Source organism: Bison bison, unplaced genomic scaffold (assembly GCF_000754665.1).
Source record: "Bison bison bison isolate TAMUID 2011002044 unplaced genomic scaffold, Bison_UMD1.0 scf7180017864381, whole genome shotgun sequence".
Classification (NCBI taxonomy): Eukaryota; Metazoa; Chordata; class Mammalia; order Artiodactyla; family Bovidae; genus Bison; species Bison bison.
Genome location: NW_011494953.1, coordinates 1,995,952 through 2,017,968, shown reverse-complemented (window position 1 = coordinate 2,017,968; position 22,017 = coordinate 1,995,952). Strand labels below are relative to the sequence as shown.

At 42.7% G+C, this 22,017-nt stretch overlaps 1 protein-coding gene across 2 annotated transcripts in view; it reads right to left on the bottom strand.

Moving 5' to 3' along the window:
• TDRKH (tudor and KH domain containing) overlaps window positions 1-14,894 on the bottom strand; it is a 21,733-nt gene extending 6,839 nt beyond the window's left edge. The window contains exons 1-2 of one of the 2 annotated variants that reach the window (XM_010857481.1): window positions 14,820-14,894; window positions 461-597 (exon numbers count right to left, since the gene is read on the bottom strand). In XM_010857481.1, coding sequence (XP_010855783.1) covers window positions 461-584 — 124 coding nt within the window. In that variant the 5' untranslated portion in view covers window positions 585-597; window positions 14,820-14,894. Of the gene's footprint in view, window positions 1-460; window positions 598-14,781 lie in introns of both variants that reach the window. The other variant, XM_010857480.1, reaches the window with a different exon arrangement.
• Window positions 14,895-22,017: the final 7,123 nt, after the last annotated feature.

Genomic DNA, 22,017 nt, shown 5'->3' with positions numbered 1-22,017 from the left:
ATGGGCATTCTTTCTGGGATACCGTTTTCAAATGCTAAAATGGGAAAGCCATTAGATTCTGGGCAAACTACTTCTCCCAAGACATGACTCCTGGAGAAGAATGAAGGCCAGAAGTTGCCTGAGGAGTCCGTTAGGCTCAGAACTTCCCTCGTTTATACACAAATCATTTTCTAAGTCCTCCTCTCTAGGTCCAGGCTGTGGGGAAACTGGACCCAACAGTTAGCAGAATCCCTTACAGTGCTGGTGTTGCTGAAGGGAACAAATCAACAGAATTATAAAATGAACTCTTTATTTCACAGACTAGCTTCACATTAACGTAGAAAAGAAAAACTTTTTTTCAAAGGTCCCTCACAGAGAGCCAATTACATCCCAACAAGTGATAACTTGAAAGAAGTTTCAAGTTAACAATGCCAGAACATAGTCTAACCATTTCGGTATGTACAGCCATGGATTCACGTACCTCTGCTTTCCCTGTATCTGCGGTATAGGATATAGGCCACTGTTGCACTGGCAGGGATCCCAAGGCCCAGTGCTATTTTTTGAATAGTGGACAAACTTGTCCAAGAAGTCCGTTCAGTGGACATTTTCGGCCGCCTCCTGAAATAAGCATATGAAGAGAAAGGAGCTTTCATACAACTTTTACGCCAGAGAGGATGGAACACATTACAATATTACAAAGAACACTACAGCCTAATTTCCCATTTCAAGAGCTGGAGCAGTCTCAAGGTGTGCTTCATGTGAAAGGTCATGAAAGGGGTACTTTTTTCAGAAAGTTAGCTGAGGGACACACACACATATGATTAAACAGAGGAGTACTACTCCCAGCCCAACCCCTGCAAAGAGGACTGTGTATTGATCAGCTTTAAAAGACAAAGGAACAAGGAATTAACTGAATCAAATATTTTAAAAAATTTACATTTCATATCAAACTATTTAAAATTCCTTACGTGTGCACTTCTATGCCTTCTGGCCTTTCTGGATGCTGTTGTCTCTGAAAGGAATGGCACTCCAGGCCCAGGTTTAGGTTTTGCTACTTCTACTTCTCTCTCTTGGAAGTGTGGTCTATTTATTCTCTGTACTCCTTATTTCTACTTACTCCTCAACTAACAGTGAAAGGGGATTCTTCCTGCTCCTTCATCAAAACTAAAACTTTCCAGGTAATTAACCTGCTGCTGCTAAGTCGCTTCAGTCGTGTCTGACTCTATGCGACCCCAGAGACGGCAGCCCACCAGGCTCCACCGTCCCTGGGATTCTCCAGGCAAGAACACTGGAGTGGGTTGCCATTTCCTTCTCCAATGCATGAAAGTGAAAAAATGAAGTGAAGTTGCTCAGTCGTATCCGACTCCTAGTGACCCCATGGACTGCAGCCTTCCAGGCTCCTCCATCCATGGGATTTTCCAGGCAAGAGTACTGGAGTGGGGTGCCATTGCCACCTAGATGGCATATATAAGCCTTATCTAATCTCACCTCTCTTCCCTCTTTCCCATGGTTTCTATTTATCTGGAGGAGTCTTCTGAGTTTTGAGCTGGTCTTCCAGTGGCCTCTATCCATTGCTATTGTCACTCTGCTCTCTTTGGGCAATTTTATCCATACTTGAAGCCTGAACTACTATCTATATGCTAATGACCCCAACACTGTACCTGAACTGATTGCTCATCAAATCTCATTTAGACCACTGTAACGGTCTTGCTATTAGTCTCTCTCTGACACTGTATCTTCATTTTCTTACCCAGCATATCTTAATATGTCCCTCACTCTATTTCTTTATTTCATGTATCAGTACTTGCTCACCCTCCCAATTATTTTATACCATCTCTTCTCAAACCTCTAGTGCTTCCTTCTTCATTCTCCCTCTCAACTGATGTCTGCTTCCTATTTCACTGAGAAAGTAAAGCATTTGGAGAAAATATTAACTAACTTCCAAACTGATCCATCCACGTCCACCTCCTAGCATTTTATCTTCCTTCCTGTGGTCATGGATGAACTATTTTGGCTCTAGCGCTGAGTCTTTCATGTAAGTGTTGCTCTCCTTCTTTATCCTGCATCATTAATGTTTTCCTCTCTGCCGAATCTTTGCACAAGCAGACAAACACGCTATTATTTCTTTCTTAAAGAAAATTCTTTCTCAATTCCATTTATTCCTCCAAATACTACTCATTTCTTTCCTTCCTTTTGCAAGAAAACTCTGTCAATGCTTCTGCGCTAGATTTCTCTTCTTGAATTCACCCTTGCTGCTCTGGTGAAGGTCACCAGTGACTTGGATTTCCTGAATCCAATGGTCAAATCTCAGTCCTCCCTTTACCTCCCCCACCACCAGAGTCTGGCACAGCTGATGACTCCCTCTCCTCTGACACTTTCTTCACTTGGCTTCACAGTACTGTTTCCTGGTTTTCCTTCTCCCTTTCTGGCGGCTCCATCAGTCTCCTTTGTTGGTTCTTGCTCCATTTTTTAACCTCTAAACACTGGAGTGACCCAGGGCTCTGTCCTTTGCCCTCTTTATTCAAGAATCATTCCGTCTTGGCTTTAAGCCCCATCTATTTGCTGACTGTTTAACTCCCAAATTCATAGATCTAGTGAGGACAGTTCTGAACTCCAGGTTTGTACATCCAACTGCTTATGAAATATCTCCTTTTGATGTTTAACAGGTATCTCAAACTTAGCAAATGTAAGTTCACTAAGCACCCCAGATCTCACTCCTTTCTTCTTTGCCCTATCAGTTAGTGGCAACTCCATTCTTTTCAGTTCCTCAGGCTAAAAATCTTATTCTTCTTTCCCTCAAACAGCACCTCTATCCTGGTCAGATTATCCAGAATCTGACCACTTTTTAACCTCTTTATTGCTATGACCAACATCTGCTCAAAACCACCATTATCTCGTCTAGATTATTAAAAAGCTTAATTACCTCCCTGCTTTTTATCATCGTCCAATTTATTCCCCATATAACAGCTGGAGTAAGTGAAAAGTGTTATTCATCTGCGCAAATCCTTCCATGGTTTTCCATTTCACTGTGTTTAAAAGCCAGTCATTATAATGACCTGCAAGGTGTTCATTTTGATTGTTTCCCCATTGGAAAGTTAACTCCCCAGAGGCAGGAATTTTTTTTTGTTCCTCAGTACTTAGCACATGGTAGCCACTTAATAAGTATTTGGTCAATAATAATCTTTGAATGAACACACTTCCTCTTAATCTTCAGCAACTCTCTTGCCTACATGTAAGCTCAGTGGTTTGAAAGGTTCTTTATAACCTAATCTCTGCCCATCATTTCCACAGCCTTATATTCTAACACTACTTCTACTGGGGAACAGGATGTGCTTTCTTAAGTATCTTTTTTCTGTCACATGTCACTTCTGTCTTCACAGTCTTACTCCTTAGCCCATCAATACACTTACAACCATTCTGCTTTTTACTTTAACAAATTACGTGTGATGAAATAAAAATTCATATTCTAAGGCAAGGATAATTTAAACATTAAAAAAACTTCCTCTGCCCTTTGGCCTTCTCTCTCCTCTCCACTGTGCACTGTGCATCTGCACCATGCGTCGACCAAACCGCCCCACTGGCAGAAGCCTGCCCGAACCATAAAGCGTAACACTCTTGAGGAGCTAGACTCAGAAACGGCCACATTCGATCCACTATACTGCCCTTATAATGTTGCTCAGACTGTATCTCATATCTGAATTAGGCTGCCAAGTTAATAATGGGAAATTGTGCCTCGAAGGCCAAACTCTCGTGTAGACAGACAGCCACCTACGGGAATACCAGCTGGGTTTATGTATGCTCGCAAATACTTAACTAAAAATTAGAGGAAACCCTACCCTGAAATGGCCAAGACTGGCTTCTCTTTCTGGCATTCCAAAACTGATTTTCTGAATGCAGTTAAAAGCTGGCAGTCCCCTGAAACTCTGCCTGCAGGGTCTACTAGAAATAGTGGAAAGAATTTTTCTCTTTTAAAAATTAGGTTAGCAGGGAGAAATATTTGTACAGGGTTAGCTTTTTAAAGCTTTGGATCCTGCTTTAAAAATCCTGATCCTTTAAAAATCCTGATTCTTTAAAAATCCTTTGGATCCTGAATTGAAAAACTTCCAAGTTAAAATTTTAGACAGCTCTCATCTTAAACCACTGTACCTATTTTAACTGATATGCAGAAGCCTCAAAACACTTCAAAATTTCAAAACAGCCTCAGTGAAAGATTTGTTGTAGAAGGCTAATGAAAGATTAATGATAGGTACCTAAAAACTGCTCCCCTCTATCTTTGAATACTCATTCTAATAATCCTCTCTCTGACTTGCCTTTCTACTCTGGAGACACTATTAAATGGTTACCTTTAGAAATGGGACCACCTGAGGAATGCAAGTTGGTACAGGCACTATGGAAAACAGTATGGAGGTTCCTCAGAAAACCAGAGTTATCATATGATCCAGCAACCCCACTCCTGGGCATACACCCAGACAAAACTATAATCAAAAAGATACACGCACCCTTATGTTCACAGCAGCACTATTCACAGAAGCCAAGACATGGAAACAACCTAGACGTCCACTGACAGATGAATGGACAAAGAAGATGAGACATATATATATATATATATATATACACACACAATGGAATACTACTTAGCCATAAAGAACAACAAAGTAATCTCATTTGCAGCAACATGGATGCAACTAGAGATTATCATACCAAGTGAAGTCAGAAAGAGAAAGACAAATCCGTACTTATATGTAGAAACTAAAACACAGCACAAATGAACCAATAACAAACAGAAACAGACTCACAGACACAGAGATCAGACTTGTGGCTGCCAAGGGGGAGGGAGAGGAGGGGCCAGCTGGGAATTTGCTGGTAGATGCAAACATTTAGAATGGATAAACAAGGTCCTACTATACATAGCGCAGGAAACCATAATGGAAAAGAATATAAAAAAAAAGAAATATATACGTGTAAAACTGAGTCACTCTGCTGTAAAGCAGAGAATGGCACAGTATTGTAAATCAACTATACTTCAATTAAAAAAAAAAAAGAAATGGGACACCTGAGGCTGTAGACCATAGCTAAATAATTTCTTAAGCCCAGGAAGAATCCTTAAAAGTGTGTGTAAATGGATTGCCAAGATGGGTGACCACTGGCCTGACTAAAATAATCACAGCTGATATTTAGAACCTGAGAGGAATTTTACTGGGGGGAGGTGGAGTCTCTGTCCCCCAAGCTAAATGAGGGAACATAAAATTCCAGCATTGGTGAATGCATATGTCAGTCCTTGCCCTGAGGTGGCTACTCAGTTTTATGAGGAATTAAAAACCACTGTCCTTGTGTTGCAGGAAGGGGGACCGCCTTCCAGGGCCCAAAAATGGGCTCCTCTCTAACACTCAGAAATGAACTGTCCGAGCAGACACATGTGCTAACCAAGCAAGAAATATTACTGGAAAGGGCTCCTGGGCAGAGAGTTGTAGGGTAAGGGAACCCAGGAAAACAGCTCTGACACATGGCTCGCAGTCTCAGGTTTTATTGTAATGGGATTAGTTTCCAGGTTGTCTTTGGCCAATCATCCTGACTCAGAGTCCTTCCTGGTGGCACATGCATTGCTTAGCCAAGATGGATGCCAATGAGAAGGATTATGGAAGGTGATTGGACACATGGTGTCTCCTTTTGTTCTTTCCCGAACTCTTCCGGTTAGTGATGGCTTATGAGTTCCGTGTTCCTTACCAGGACCTCCAGTCATAAAATAACTCATGCAAATAGTTACTATGGTGCCTGGCCAGGGTGGGTGGTTTTCAGTCAGTGTGCTTCCCCTAACACTTGTTTTAAAAATCTAGTCTTTATTGGACCAGAGGTGTGGCCTCCAGAAATAATACAAAACTCACAGGTGGTGCCAGTGGTAAAGAACCTGCCTGCCAATGCCAGAGACTCAAGAGATAAGAGTTCCCTTCCAGGGGTTGGGAAGATCCCCTGGAGAAGGAAATGGCAACCACTCCAGTATTCTTGCCTGGGAAATCCAAGTCCCATGGACAGAGGAGCCTGGCAGGCTACAGTCCACAGGCTCACAAGGAGTTGGACATGACTTAGTGACTAAACAACAAAACCTTTCTTATTAAGAGGCTTGCAAGTACTGGAGAACAAAAATCTAGCCCTTAAGGAACAAAGTATCCAAGGAGGAACTTGTGTTTTTCTTCCTATGCCTTTGAGATGCAAATATTCTATTTGGTCTTTTCCAGGAGCTCTTATCTGGACCATCTTTTTTTTTTTTTTTGCTGCACTGTGTGGCTCGTGGAATCTATGGTCCCCAGGGATTGAACCTTGGCCCCCTGCACAGGGAGTGCAGACCACCAGGAAATTCCCCAGACTTTTTTTTTAAAACACAATTTCATGCAAATCAAAACTACAACGAGGTACTACCTCACACTGTGCTAAATGGCCATCATTAAAAAGTCTACTGGATACTGAAGAGATAAGATGGTGGAGTAGAAAGACCTAAGCTTACCTCCTCTCATGAAAACACCAAAATCACAACTGCTGAACAATCATTGACAAAAAAGACTTAAACCAATAAAAAAATATATTCTACATCCAAAGACAAAGAAGAAACCACAACAAGACAGAGGGGCTCTTTCACGATTTAATCAAATCCCATACCCATTGGGTAGGCAACTGACAAACTGGAAAATAATTCTATTGCAGGGGTTCTCCCACAGGAGTAAGAGTTCTGAGCCCCAAGTCAGGCTCCTCAACCTGGGGATCTGGCATCAGAAGCAGAAGTTCCCAAAGCATTTGGCTTTGAGGCCAGTGGGGCTTGAATGCAGGAGCGCCACAGGACTGGGGGAAACAGACTCTACTCTTAGAGAGCACATTCAAGGTTTTACATGTATTGGGACCCAGGGCAGTGACTCCATAGAAGCCTGAGCCAGACCTACTTGGAGGTCTTGAAGGTTCTCCTGGGGAGACAGAGGTTGGCTGTGGCTCACAGTGAGGGCAAGGACAGGTGGCAGGGGACCCAGTGAATATTCAGTGTGAGCTCTCCAGGAGGTCACCATTTTGGCATTGAGACCTGGCCCCACTCAAAAGCTTACAGGTTGCAGTGCTGAGATGCCTCAGGTCAAACAACCCACAGGGACTCCCTGGTGGTACAGTGGATAGGAATCCACCTGCTAATGCAGGGGACGTGGGCAGATCCTTGGTCCGGGATCCACGGATCCCTGGTCCGAGAAGATGCCATATGCCGTGGAGCAACGAAAGCCCATGTGCCACAACTATTGAGCTCACATGCTGCAACTACTGAAGCCTATGCTCTGCAACAAGACAAGCCACTGCAACGAGCAGCTCATGTGCTGCAATGAAGAGTAGCCTGTGTGCAGCAACAAAAGACCCAGCAATGAAGACCCAGTGCAACAACAACAAAACTAACAAGGTGGGAAAGAGCCCCACCCATCAGTAGACAGGCTGCTTAAAGCTGTCCTGACCCCACAGCCACCTCTAAACACACTCCTGCTTACCAGAGGGACAAGACCCAGCTCTACCCACCAGTGGGCAGGCACCAGCCTCTCCTTCCAGGAGGCCTGCAGAAGCCCCTGGACCAACCTCACCTACAAGGGGACAGAGAACAGAAGCAAGAAGCTACAATCCTGCAGGCCGAGGAACAGAGGCTACAAACATAGAAAGTTAGACAAAAGAGAGTAATGATAGTAAACAAATTATATCAAGCATCTTTTCCAACCACAACAATCCCAAAACTACAAGGTCAGAAGTCAACTACAAGAAAAAAAAAGGTAAGAAACAAACAACATGGAAGCTAAACAATATGTTACTAAACCAATGGATTACTGAAGAAATCAAAGACGAAATAAAAAAATACCTAGAGACAAATGAAAATGAAAACAGTGATCCAAAACCCATGGGACACAGCAGCAGTTCTGAGAGTTTACAGCAATACAATCTTACTTCAAGAGACAAGAAAAATCTCAAACAACCTAACCTTACAACTAAAGCAACTAGAGAAAAAAAACAAAATCCAAAGTTAGTAGAAGAAATCATAATGGTCAGAGCAGAAATAAATGAAACACAGATGAAGAAAACAAAAAAGATCAATGAAACTAAAAGCTGGTTCTTTGAAAAGATAAAATTGATAAATCTTTAGTCAGACTCATCAAGGAAAAAAGGGCGCAAATCAATAAAATTAGAAATGAAAAACTGATACCACAGAAATACAAAGGATCATAAGAGACTACTACAAGCAACTATACACCAATAAAATGGACAACTTAGAAGAAATGGAAAAATTCTTAGAAAGGTATAGTCTCCTTTCTTGGAAGAAAAGAAAGAAAACCAGGAAGAAAATAGAAAATATGAACAGACCAATCACAGGTACTGAAATTGAAACTGTGATTTAAAAACTTTTAACAAACAAAAGTCCAGGACCAGATGGCTTCACAAGTAAATTCTATCAAACATTTAGAGTAAACACCTATCCTTTTGAAACTGTTCCAAAACACTGCAGAGGAAGGAATACTCCAAACTCATTCTATGACACCACCATCATCCTGATGCCAAAGCCAGACAAAGATACCACCAAAAAAGAAAATTACAGGTGAATATCACTAATGAACATAGATGCAAAAATTCTCAAATACTAACCATGTGAATCCTATAATACATTAAGAAAACATACACCGTGATCAAGTGGGATTTATTTCAGAGATGCAACGATGTTTCAATATCTGCAAATTGATCAGTGTGATATACCACATTAACAAATAGAAGAATAAAAATCATATGATCACCTTAATAGATGCAGAAAAAGCTTTTGATAAAAATTCAATACCAATTTATGATTTAAAAAAACTATCCAGAAACGGGGCATAGAGGGAACCTATGTCAACATAATAAAGGCTATATATGACAAACTCACAGGTAACATCATACTCAATGGTGAAAAGCTGAAAGCGTTTCCTCTGAGATCAGGAACAAGACAAGGGATGTCTGCTCTTGCCATTTTATTCAACATAGTTCTGGAAGTCCTAGCCATGGCAATCAGAGAATAAATAAAAGGAATCCAAATTGGAAAAGAAAAGAACTGTCACTGTTTGCAGATGACATGATATTATACACAGAAAATCCTAAAGATACTACCAGAAAACTACTAGAGCTCAATGAATCTGGTAAAGTTGCAAGATACAAAATTCATACTCTTGCAATTCTATGGGGCTTCCCAGGTGGCGCTAGTGGTAAAGAACCCTCCTGCCAATGCAGGAGATGTAAGAGATCTTCCCTGGGTCAGTAAGATCCCCTGGAGGAGGGCATGGCAACACACTTGAGTATTCTTGCCTGGAGAATTTCATGGACAGAGAAGACTGGTGGGTTACAGTCCATGGGATCGCAAAGAGTCGGACATGACTGAAGCATGAAAGATTAGAAAGAGAAATTAAAGAGACAATCCCATTTATCATCAAAAAGAATAAAATATCAATACTTAGAAATAAATCTATCCATGGAGGCAAAAGACCTGTAATCTGAAAACTATAAAATGCTGATGAAAGAAATCAAAGATGACAAGCAGATGGAAAGACATACCGTGTTCTTGGATTGGAAAAATCAATATCGTCAAATTGAGTATGCTACCCAAAGAAATCTACAGATTTAATACAATCCCTATCAAATTACCAACGACATTTTTCACAGAATTAACAGCAAAAATTTTTTAAATTTTTATGGAAACACTAAAGACCCTGAATAGGCAAAGCAATTCTAAGAAAGAAAAGAGCTGGAGGAATCAGGCTCCCTAACTTCAGATTATACCACAAATAGCTCATGCAGCTCAATTAAAGAAACAAAACAACCCTATCAAAAACTGGGCAAAAGATCTAAATAGACATTTCTCCAAAGAAGACAGATGGTCAAAAAATACATGAAAATATGCTCAACATACTGTTAATTATTAGAGAAATGCAAATCAAAACTACTATGAGGTATCATCTCACACTGGTTAGAATGACCATTACCAAAAAGTCTACAAACAATAAATGCTAGAGAAGGTGCAGAGAAAACGGAACCTGCCTGCACTGTTGGTGGGAGTGTAAACTGATACAGGCACTATGGAGAAGAGAATGGGGGTTCCTTAAAATACTAAAAGTACAACTACCATATGATTCAGCAATCCCATTCCTGGGCATATATTTGAGAAAACCATATTCAAAAAGATACATGCACCTCTATGTTCATGGCAGCACTACTCACATTAGCCAACTTACATGCCCATTGACAGAGGAGTAGTGAAAGAAGATGTGGTACAAGTATTCCTCTACCACAAATATTACTCAGCCATAAAAAAGAATGTAACTTGCAGGAACACGTATGGATTTAGAGATCATCATACTAAATAAGTCCGAAAGACAAATACTGTATGATATCACTTACATGTAGAATCTAAAATATGACACAAATGAACTTATTTACAAAACAGAAACAGACTCACAGACATGGAAAACAAACCTATGGTTACCTAAGGGGAAAGGGAATGGAGAAGGGATAAATTAGGAGTTTGGGATTAGCAGATACAAACTACTGTATATAAAGTAGATAAACAACATCCTACTGTATAGCACAGGGAACTATATTCAATATCCTGTGATAAACCATAATGGAAAAGAATATGAAAAAGAATGTCTATATAGCAGAATCACTTTGCTGTACACCAGCAACTAACTTAACATTGTAAATCAATTACACTTCAATTTAAAAAATAAAATGCAAATTTCAGGAAGCATGTAGGTCATTTGGAACTTGTCAATGACAAAATCTTGACTATCTTCTTCATTAAATATTAGTAGAAAGGGTTTAGCCATCTAAAAAGGTGACTGATTTGTTCCATCTGCCAGAAACCCAATTTGAATTTGCTTGTAACTGATGGGTTTAATATTACTGTCCCTGATTCATGGCTGAAATTTTGGAATGAAAACTATAGGGTGTCTGTTATGTATCTGTGTTGTAGCTGTGCTGCTGCTGCTAAGTCGCTTCAGTCGTGTCCGACTCTGTGCGACCCCATAGACGGCAGCCTACCAGGCTCCCCAGTCCCTGGGATTTTCCAGGCAAGAGTACTGGACTGGGTTGCCATTGCCTTCTCCAGTAGATGTGCTGTATTGCCAAAATTAATTTGTAAAAGAGCTGTATGTAATTGGCTTAAAGGAAATAAAACATCTATATAAATACTCAGAAATTTCACACGATCTTGTTAGCAGATAGGATAAGAGATCCCTGGACACTGTTTTCTTGACAGTAGAGAAGCCATTTTTAGCCTAAGTCATTTTGTAATCTAAGCCTGGCCACAATGCTTGTCCTTGAACAGGTCTCAGGACAGTAACAAATGATTTTAAGGGAACAAAGAATCCAGAAAACAATGGCTTATCAGGCAAGAGAAGTAACAACAGCAAAGGTATTATTAGTTGTTAACAGAACTCCAGGTTCTATTTCAGTCTTAAAGATTAGCCTGAAGCACTGAACCACCAGATCAACTGACACCTAAGGGATGATGCTGTCTTTTCCTGACTCTCCTGACTTCAATCAACTAAAGAGAGGACTCTCAATCACCCAAGACCCTTCATGAATATGCATGTGCCCCTACACAGACCCACCAGTTTTGCTATTTGAGGAGACATGTTTGGAGACAGATCCTCAGTGTTCTCTTTACTTGCTGCAAGCAATGAATCCTTTTTTCTCCCAGTCTTTGACTTGGTTTTATGGCTTGATACCCACCAAGAGGTGAAGCCAATTTTCTGGTAACATCTGGGAAATACTCAATACTGAATCAATATCTGGTATTAAAGTTAGCTTAAGTTTGCTGAATTAATAATATGTATCTCTTTAGAATCATCAACATAATGGATAATATTTTTATTGTACCCAGATTTACTAGAAATCAAACAAGACCTTAAATCTGTTGCAAAATTTGCCGGCAAGAAAATAACTTGATATGATGAAATGTTTAAGTAAATAGAGGTAAATGAAATAAGAGCCTTTAGGTAAACTCTTTCAGACTAATTATGTTTTGGGAATGTCTATCCAAAATGCTCTCCATATTTTGGTAATTTGAAATTTTAGCATTTTGCTAAATTAAGTTAAATGCTGAAAGTCTACTGAATAGATAATTACCAAATAAAGTGAGATACTATAGCACTAGTGAATATAGGTTTCCTTTTACAAAGAAACTAAAGATATTTGGAACTATTTAATAGGTTTGGTGCCATGCTAACACATTTTCTATTAAAAAGCACATGTTTTCTAGAAACCATAAATAGTATTTATGTACTATTTATAAGCATAAATAGTATATATTTACATACTATATATAAGCTTGCCAATCTACAGAATGCTAATGTAAAACAGTTAATAATTGCTTGTTAGTTTTCATTAGAGTTTTAAGACCTGAGAATTCTAATTAATATACGCAATTTAAGCTACTAGAATAAGGGAAACATTGCAGTATACGAGGAAAGAAATGTTTTCAGAAAAAAGAAGGTATGAGGAACAGAAATACATTTCTATATTTGCCTTTGAGATCTTTTATTGTCACTTTGGTTCGGTGACCAAGAATCATTCCACGTATAATCCTATTTGACCAAGTGTTTTAAAGCTTTTTGATATGTTTAATTTTTTTTTTTTTTTAACTTTTTGGCCACAAGGAGCAGCATGTGGGATCCCTTCCTGGACCAGGGATGGAACTGGCACTCCCTGCATTGGAAGCTCAGAGTCTTAATCACTGACAGGGAAGTCTCAAAACTTTTTGGTATTTTTGACAAACTTCCCAAAGTTCAAATTCTAAATAAAGTTCATCTTACCTCTAATTAACTTTGAGGTTTTCCAAGGGTCTCTAGAACACCTCAAAATGTTTTTCTCTATCTCAGAGAGGACAGAATGACCCTAGTACGACTCTGTACTAAGCTGGGTTTTATTGCTATGGGTTTCTACAGTACTCCAAACATCCCTTCATAGCATTTGCATTGCTTATAATCATTGATTAATGGCTATGTCTGTAGTGAGAATGAATTGAAGGCAACAACAGGCGGTGTAGGGAGACCAATTCAGAGGCTAGTCCAGGTGTCAATGATGGAGATGGAGAGAAGCAGACAGACGGTTCAGAGGGCTTTCAAAGGAAGAATACACAAGACCCAGCAATTGATTTATGGGAAAGTCAGAGGGTGAGCCAAGGAGCTGGCTATCACGTTTCTCATTTGAGCACAGGGTAGATGGTAGTGTCTGAGATAGAATATTGATGACCTGTTGTGGGGGATGAATGTCTGTGACATGGATGAATTTACTGGGTGACTTCCATTTGAAACAAAACCTAAATTTTACGAACATCTCTTCAAATACTACGAATGAGGTTTGTGCTAAAATATCAGCTGATACCTCAAAGAATATCTACTTGATTAATATTAATCAAGTATAGTTGTTTACAATTTACATATCCTTTCACATTGCTAAGTTTCTCTTAAAAATTAAAAGTGGAAAATATGATGGAAATAAGAATAATTCTACAGTGAAAAAAAGAAAGTGAAAGTGAAGTCGCGTCTGACTCTTTGCGACCCCATGGGCTATAGCCTACCAGGCTCCTCAGTCCATGGGATTTTCCAGGCAAGAATACTGCAGTGGGGTGCCATTTCCTTTGCTAGGGGATCTTTCTGACCCAGGGATCAAACACCGGGTCTCTGGCATTGTAGGCAGACGCTTTACCATCTGAGTTACCAGGGATTGCGCCAATTCTACAGTACTAAATGCTAACTTGTGCTTGACTTTATTAATTCAAGTTGAATGTAAAGAGGAGACTAGAACTTAAGATCATAGAAAGTGAAAGAAAGTGAAGTCGCTCAGTCATGTCCGACTCTGCGACTCCATGGACTGTAGCCTACCAGGCTCCTCAGTCCATGGGATTTTCCAGGCAAGAATACTGGAGTGGGTTGCCATTTCCTTCTCCAGGGGATCTTCCTGACCCAGGGATCGAATACCGGGTCTCCGGCATCGTAGGCAGACGCTTTACCATCTGAGCTACACAGAAGACATGTGGGTCATCTCAGGTTGAGAAAAGTAGGTAGGCAACGCTTTTCAGTAAAAGCTAACGATATTTGTATTAAAACAGTTGCTAACAACTATCTGATATGCATTTCAAAACACAAAGTGAACTTCATGGGAGCCAGGATCTGATATATCACTCCAGGATCTCCTAACAGCCAGAAACCTACAAGGTACCTAAAACATGGTGATCGGTTTGTTGAATTGAAGCAGCTCATTCAATGTTCTCATTCTTGCTACATTTATTTTTAAACCAGTGAGTGAAAAAAGCCTCCACCCATTTCTCTCAGCTGAGGAAAGAGTAGCTGTGACACAGAAGTCTTGAGCCAAAACCCACGATTCTATGCGCGTTAAAAACTAAAGAGGGAAACTGGAAAAACAAATACTGAAGACCATTAAAGAAAAAGCTTTGGGAAATAAGAGGTAAACTGATAATCACTGGCTTGGGGCAAACCCTCTCGCACGGTGCAAGGGTCTGCTGTGACTACCTTGAGACGAGCGCCCTTTCTCTGGAAACAGTTACTAGCCCCGGGGTGGGACAAAGCCGCCCCCAAAAAGCGCCTCACGACCCCAGGCTCAGAAGCTAGCTCCCGGGCCCCACACCCTCGTCTCGCCCGGGGGCGCCTTTCTTCTCTCAACCCCACATTCCCCGCCTTCTTGTTGCTAGTGGTGTCCCTGGCTCTCGCCTCCCCGACTCCCCAAACCTCCGCTCCTGGTCCCCGCCTTTACCGCTCCTGGAGTTAGCCGTCGCGCGCTTTGCCTCGCACCTCACCCCTGGGGCCGTGGCCGCCTCTCAGCAGCAGCACCACTCCGAGGCCCGCCAGCCTCGCTTCAGCCGCCACTTCCCCGCCCCCTCAGCTAGCCCGCACCAATCAATGCCCGGCTTGCAAGCCCGCCCAATCAACCTCCTCCTCGAAACCAATCCTCGCGGGAGCTGCCCCTGAGCGACGGCGCTGTGCTGCGTGCTGGTACCCAATTACCCGGATGGAAATCTAAGCCCGGCCCACCAGGTTAGCCAATAGACTGCAGGGAAAGCCGACGACGTTGAGATTGCACCTGCTGAGTATTAAACAGCCAATTAGAGGCTCAAGGAGTACTCCCAGCCCATCTCCAGCCAATTACCTAGGAGGCTTCCACTGAGGTGGGGGTGGGGGTGGGGTTGTAAATCAGCGCTCCAGAGGTGCAAGTGGGTGGAATCACTCAACCGCATCACTGTTCGCACAAAATTAGTGCCTTTGTAGAAAGCCAGTGCCACTCTACAACCCAGTGACCATTGGGGAAGCCGCCTCCTGACGGGCGATTCTTTGCCTCGATCGGTCTGCATACCATGACAGAGACTCAGGAGACATTAAAAACGCTCCCCCCCCCCCCCCCGCCCTCATCCCGCGGGAAGACATTAAAAAGGCTTTGTAGAGATGTAGAAAAAACCAAGCGGAAGGAATTGCGCCGCAGAGCGTGAGGAGCTCTATTTCTCTTTCGAGGAGTGAACAGACGAGGAGGACTGACACCACACAGCAGGAGAGATGAAGTACCCAAGTTCGGAGCAACCCGTGGTAAGGGAGCTGTGGGTAGTTCGGGCATCAGGGGCCCACCCTTCCCTGGGGATTAAAGGGATACCAGCCAAGTCTACTGGCTCGAAGGCACAAGCTGCGGGTAGGGGGGCCGTTTCTGTGGGGGCGAGGAAGGGGATGCAGACGGCAGTTTGCTTTGAAAGAGTGTATTCCAGTCGCCGTCTGGGTACTTGGACCGTTATGGACGGTTGGGCCCTGCTACCCACTCAGAGCGGCGGAGAGCCTCGCGAGATGGCCCCGATCCTTCCCCGCCTCCAGTCCCCGCCCGGCACTAGGGGCTCAGGGGTTGAGCGCTCCATGTAATGTGGGAATCGTGCGCACCAGCTTCTGTTACAATGCCTGGCACATGATAAGCATGCAGTAAATGTTTGTAAAATAAATGCAAGATTATATGTTTAGTCAACTAAGGAGATGCCATTGAGCCCCAGTTTTCCGTTTTGTATTAATTTAAAAAATATGTGTTTTGAATAAGTAATACATGTACATTCTATCAAGTAATGAACAGGTTTCTCATCCTTAAAGAAGCAACCAGTTTTACCAGATTCTTGTGGATTTTCCACAAGATTTCTATAATATGCATACATTAAATTTATATATATTATCCAGTTGGTAACATGTTATATATGACTATTTTGCAATTTCTTTTTGCATGGTCCAGATATCTTTCTGTAGCAGTACACATGTATCTGCCTAATAGTTAAGTTTCACAGTAAGCTTGAGGCATGTATTAAGGTTTATTCAATCAGTCCTTTAACATTATATTGACACCCAAGTATATTTTGTTTGTCTCTTGTATATATGTACAGTAAACATTTAGGGCTGCAAACATTTAAGTCTGACCAGTGTGTGTATTTTTTTTTTAATTTGGCTATATACAATTTCACAAATTCTCTTTCTTCCACAAAGATTTTTCTCATTTGCATTCCATCAACAACATTTGAAAAAGATTTTGGTAAGTATAGTATTGCCAAATTGCCTTCCACAGAAGTTTTACCAGTTTTCTCTGCCATCAGCAAGCTTATACAGCCTATTATAAGACTTCTGGATTTTTGACAATCTGATAGTGTAAATGGCATCTTACTGCAATTTTAATTTTCATTTCTCTTATAAGGTTGAGCATCTCTTAGTATGTTTAAGTGGCAATTATATTTTTCTGTAAATTGTCTGTTCATATACTTTGGATATCTGATAAGGGTTGGATAAAAGCTTCCCAGGTGGCGCTAGTGGTAAAGAACCCCTCTGCCAGTGTAGGACAAGTAACAGGTCTGAGTTTGATCCCTGGGTTCAGGAAGATCCCCCAATCCCCCAGAGAACAGAATGGCTACCCACTCCTGTATTCTTGACTGGAGAATTCCATGGACAGAGGAGCTTGGGTGGGCTACAGTCCATAGGGTCATAACGAGTTGGATGCAACTGAGGTGACTTAGCACACAAAACAAAATTGGATCTCTATTTCACATCTTAACACCAAAATAAATTCCAGGTGAACTAAATACTTACATATAAAAAAGGACATTATAAAAGTATTTAAAGAAAACATAGGGTGACTTTTTAATTATCTTAGATAGTAGGAGGCTTTTCTAAATATGATATGAAACCTAGAATTTATCAAAGAAAATGCTGACAAATTCAGCTCCATAAAAATAAAAAATACTTGCATAACAAAAAAAGTCACAATAAAAAGAAGACGACATAGGACAAATTGTGATTGGGTGAATTGTGATTTCTTTATTCTTATCTCCAGTTCTAAAGAGTCCATTTTATTTCCTTGAAGAGTATTCTGAACAAGGTGTAGGCGGCAGCAGGTAAAACTAGTTAAAGTGTGGGTGGCCCAGAATTCAGTGGGCAGCTGTTTCTACTCCACAAGGCAAAGCAGGGAAGTAGACTGTAGCTAGAGGGCTGGACAGGGAGGGGTTCTCTATATAGTAGTTCCAGAGCCTGCTGCTTACAGAGTTCCCTTCTTGGACAACATGCAAACCATTCAAATGATGCTCTCTCTGAGGTTTTGGAAAACAACACAGCGGCTCTGCCCATTGTAGGATTCGCCCCATCACTCAAGGGTCTTCACCAGAAACCAGCAACTGGGAGCGTGGGTCTTAGTATCAGAAATTATGCTGGTGCTACTCTTCTGTCTTTAGGTTAGATTAATGAGTTGTGGCAGGCGTCCTAGGAGAGAGACACTCTCCTCAGCCTCTTTGGCCACTGCCATCCAGCTTGAAGTCTTCCTCCTTAATCCCCCTTTACAAAGCAGTTTGGAGGAAGAGGATTCAGGAGTTCCTTATCTCACACACCCTCCAGCCTGCATCACCACCACACTGACTTCTTAGAGCAAAAGTCCTACCCAAAGCCTCCTGCATCTCGCTGAGAGATGGATGCTGCGGGGAGAATGGTGGCAGGGAGGGGAGCAGAGCAGCTGGAGGCAACAGTATGTTTTCTTATAGGATCTGTCCTATCACTTGCTCTTATGCAATTAGCTACTTCACACCGTAGCCCTTCCTAGCCTTTTCTCTTTGCCTCTAATGGACCTGGAGAGCGCAGGCAGCCTAAGCCTTCACCTTTCTCCCTGCCACCCGAGGCTTCTCCCAGCAGAGGTTCTATAAGCATTTTTGTCCATTGTGTGTACCGAGTATTCTCACAGGGGTCTGTAACTCTCAAAGTTAAGGATCATTGCCTTGCAGCATGCTCTTCCTTTGAATCAGGGAAACAGCCCAGCAAAGGACGTAGGGAAATTAGAGTATCTCAGGAACCAAAATAGGGAGTGTGGAAGTGCTGCCAGAATGTCTTTGGATCCAAACTTCTCTCAGCTTAGATGAGATCATGTCTGAAATGAAAGAGAGGAGGGGTAGAGAGAGGATTGGGCAGGATGATCTCAGGAAGGTTCTCTCAAGCAGGAGTAGGCAGGTGAATAGAGCTGAATTTTTCTCGAGAGTAATGCAGTTCACCAATCATCCCACCATACTGGAAATTCCTGAGCCGGTGCTCTATAACCTAAGAGGTTGTTGAGGTTAGAACTCTGAAAAGCACCTGTGAAATCTGAAGCCTCCATTTTTAATCACAAGAGGTGTTGCTGGCATCCAGGCATTTCATCTGATTTCTGGAATTTCTGCTGCTTTCTGCTGGTCCTTGGAGCAGAGGCAAGGACATTGGGAGAGGAGACTGAGAAAAAAAGATTAAAAACCAACTGATCCTCTGCTTCCTGAATCAGGTGCATTAGAGTTACTGAAAGGTGAGGATCAACAACTGACCCCAGTTTTCCTTAAGAGTTGGTCAGAGTAGGTGGGGCGGAGGATGTCCCCTGGATTTTACCTTTCTCACAGGTCAGTTCCTGCAGCCGAGAGACCCTGGGGAAGCGGGTAATGAGAGCAGACAGTGACTGGAGCTGTACGACAATGGCATGGAAAGCCTTTGGCTTTTGAATCAGACAGCCCTAAGTTCAGAAGCAGCTCCCTTACTAATTAGCTCTGTGTACTCCAGCATGTTACTTAATCTACTTGACCTTTAGTTCCATCAGCCAAGATTCCCTAGTTTATAGGGTTGAGGATTAAATTAGAAATCCTACATATAACCACTGACATAAAATAAGTGTTATTTCTCTTCTATCTCCACGGCTGTCGCCCCAGGTGAGGGCTGGCACTGGATTGCCTGTGATGTGGACCATAACATTCCTGCACATACACACATACCACCAGCCCATGTCTTTGGTTGTCGTCACACACTTGGCCACACACAGACACATACCACTACCATCCCCCCCACCCCCGCCCCAGCTAAAGCAGCCTTTCCAGACAGGTGAGGTAAGCAGTTGGCTTACTGATGATGGTACCAACTGTGGTACAAGTGCTCATCCCAGTAACCTTGTTACAGTAATTAGTGTCACTCATTGAAGGTGTTCTGGAAAGGCATTTCAGAGCCCCACAGGCATTTCCTCTAGGTTGAATGTGTTTTGGGGGGGATACTTTTCTTACCTGTGCTGGAGAGGCCCTAGTCTACACCTAGAGTATAACATCTGGAGCTATGCTGTCTAATATAGTAGCCACTGGCTACATGTAGCTATCGAACACTTGAAAGATAGCTGGTGTGACTCAGGAGTGGGATTTAAAATTGATTTCATTTCAGTTGATTTAAGTGTTAAAACCAATATTTAGCTATGGAAAACTACAGCGAGCTACATGTGGGATCTTAGTTCCCTAACCAGGGATTGGAACCATGCACCCCTACGGTGGATGCACGGAGTCTTAACCACTGGACTACCAGGGAAGTCCCTAGAAAACTTTTAATATAGTTGGAACAACTTGGATGTATGAGTTGATTTTTGAAACCTAAATACAGATCAGATATTGCTGGTGAAAATTTAGTTACTAAATTGGAATGTGCCATAAGTGTTAAGGATATACTAAGTTTCAAAGGCCTAGTATGAAAAAATAATGTGAAATATTTTATCACTCATTTTTATATTGATAACATGTTGAAATGATCAGAGATTGGGTACACTGGGTTAAATAAACTACAGTCTTAAAATTAATTGTATCTGTTGCTTTTTTTTTTTTTCAATGTGATACCAGAAAATTTGAAATCACTTAAGTGACTCGTGGGATTTCCCTGGTAGCTGAACTGATAAAGAATCCACCTGCAATGTGGGAGACATGGGTTTGATCCCTGGGTTGGGAAGATCCCCTGGAGGAGGGCATGGCAACCCACTCCAGTATTCTTGTCTGGAGAATCCCCATGGACATAGCAGCCTGGGGGACTACAGTCTCTGGGGTTGAAAAGAGTTGGACACGACTGAGGACTAAGCGCAGCACCCCGCAACCCCGCAAGTGACTTGCAGCCTGTCTCTCCTGGGCTGCTCTGGAGGCTGTGGGGCGCAGGCAGCAGCAGCTCCTGATCTAGATACACGTCGTCTGTTCCCCACTGCCTCAGGGAGGGGGTGCTTCCCAGAGGAGATTTCTCTGAACTACAGTGCTGCTTCTGCCCTTTTCTGCATTGCAATGTGCACAGTTGAAACGAGAACTTCTGGCACCTGTCGGCCAAGTCCCAGTCTAACAAGCAGCTGGTGGAAGAGGGGCGTGCCCCAGGGGAACCTTTCTGATGTCTGGAGAGGAGAGGTTGCTGCAAGGCTAAGAGAACTGTCGGTGCATGGTGGGGGGCAGGGTTGGAGGCTCCAGGGTACTCAAGATTGCCTGATTCCCCAGCCTCACTCTCCAAACTGCTGGGTTTCACATTCACCTCTGCGTCCTCTCCACCCCACCCCCACATTCCCACCTCTGCCCAGCTGAAGAGTTTGCCTACTGGTGAAGTCTGGCTACCTCCATATGGCGTCAGCTTCTCTCACCTGTCAGGGATAGTTTGGGCTGGGAGTCTTCTAATGAGTAGAGTCTCCCCAGAGCAAGGACTATGACTGCAGGAATGGCTCAGAAGATGATGATGCTTGCAGATTGTTGGGTGAGGGATGGGTGGGGGCCCAGAAGATGGAGGGGAATTGAGGATGCTGTGCAGATGCTGCTGCAGAGAGAGAGAGAGGGAGGGAGAAAGAGAGGTTCCCGGGACCTCGTGACTCTCCACTTCTCGGTCCCTCCTCCCAGCTCCTTTCCTCTCCTTTCACTCCTCCCCTTCCTATGATGCTGAGACTGCTTCTACCTCTCTTGAGCTCTCAGCATCTCCACTTTTTCTGGCACTGCTTTGCCCTGTCTTTGAAGCACACTCAGAGGCAGTCAGCATCTTCTCCTCCTACTCCACCTCAGCATTTGGGGTCTCCATGAGGACAGCGGAAAGGCATGTAGTTCCTGCTGCTCCTTCTTCCCTCCACTTTGCACTAGAGCTCACAGTGCCCCTCCCACCTTGCTCCTCCAAACCTAGTCCTGTTGTGTTCTGGGTCTCTCTCCTTTGACAGCTGCAGATTCTCTTTTTGTTACCATTTTGTGGAGGTTCTCTTGCTTTCCACTAAGGGCACTAGGGATCTGCACAACAGTAACGGTTGGGAGATTCCAACCAGAATGAGAAAGAAAGGGGAGGAGCTGGGTGTCCTGGGTTGGAATTTCTGCAGAGGGATCCTTTGGAAGGCAGAAACTCTCTCCTCCAACTCTGGAGATGGAGCACACAGAGGAAAGGGCTGACATGGAAATGGGTTGCGGGTGCTGATCTTTTCAGGCATGGTGGGCAACCTTTTGCATAAACCTTTGGCTGTCAGGCTCGTTAGATTCAGGCAAGATCATTGTTACAGGCTTAATAGGCAGGCAGAAGGGTAGGAAGCGGGATTCTGACAGAAAGAAGAGGTGGAACAGACTGAAGTAAAGAAAACTCGAGCGATCACATTTAGTTGTGGCTGCCACTATCATAGCCTTTTGATAGCAGGTTTAATGATATGGCAGGGGTGGGGGGCTCATGCAGACCCAGT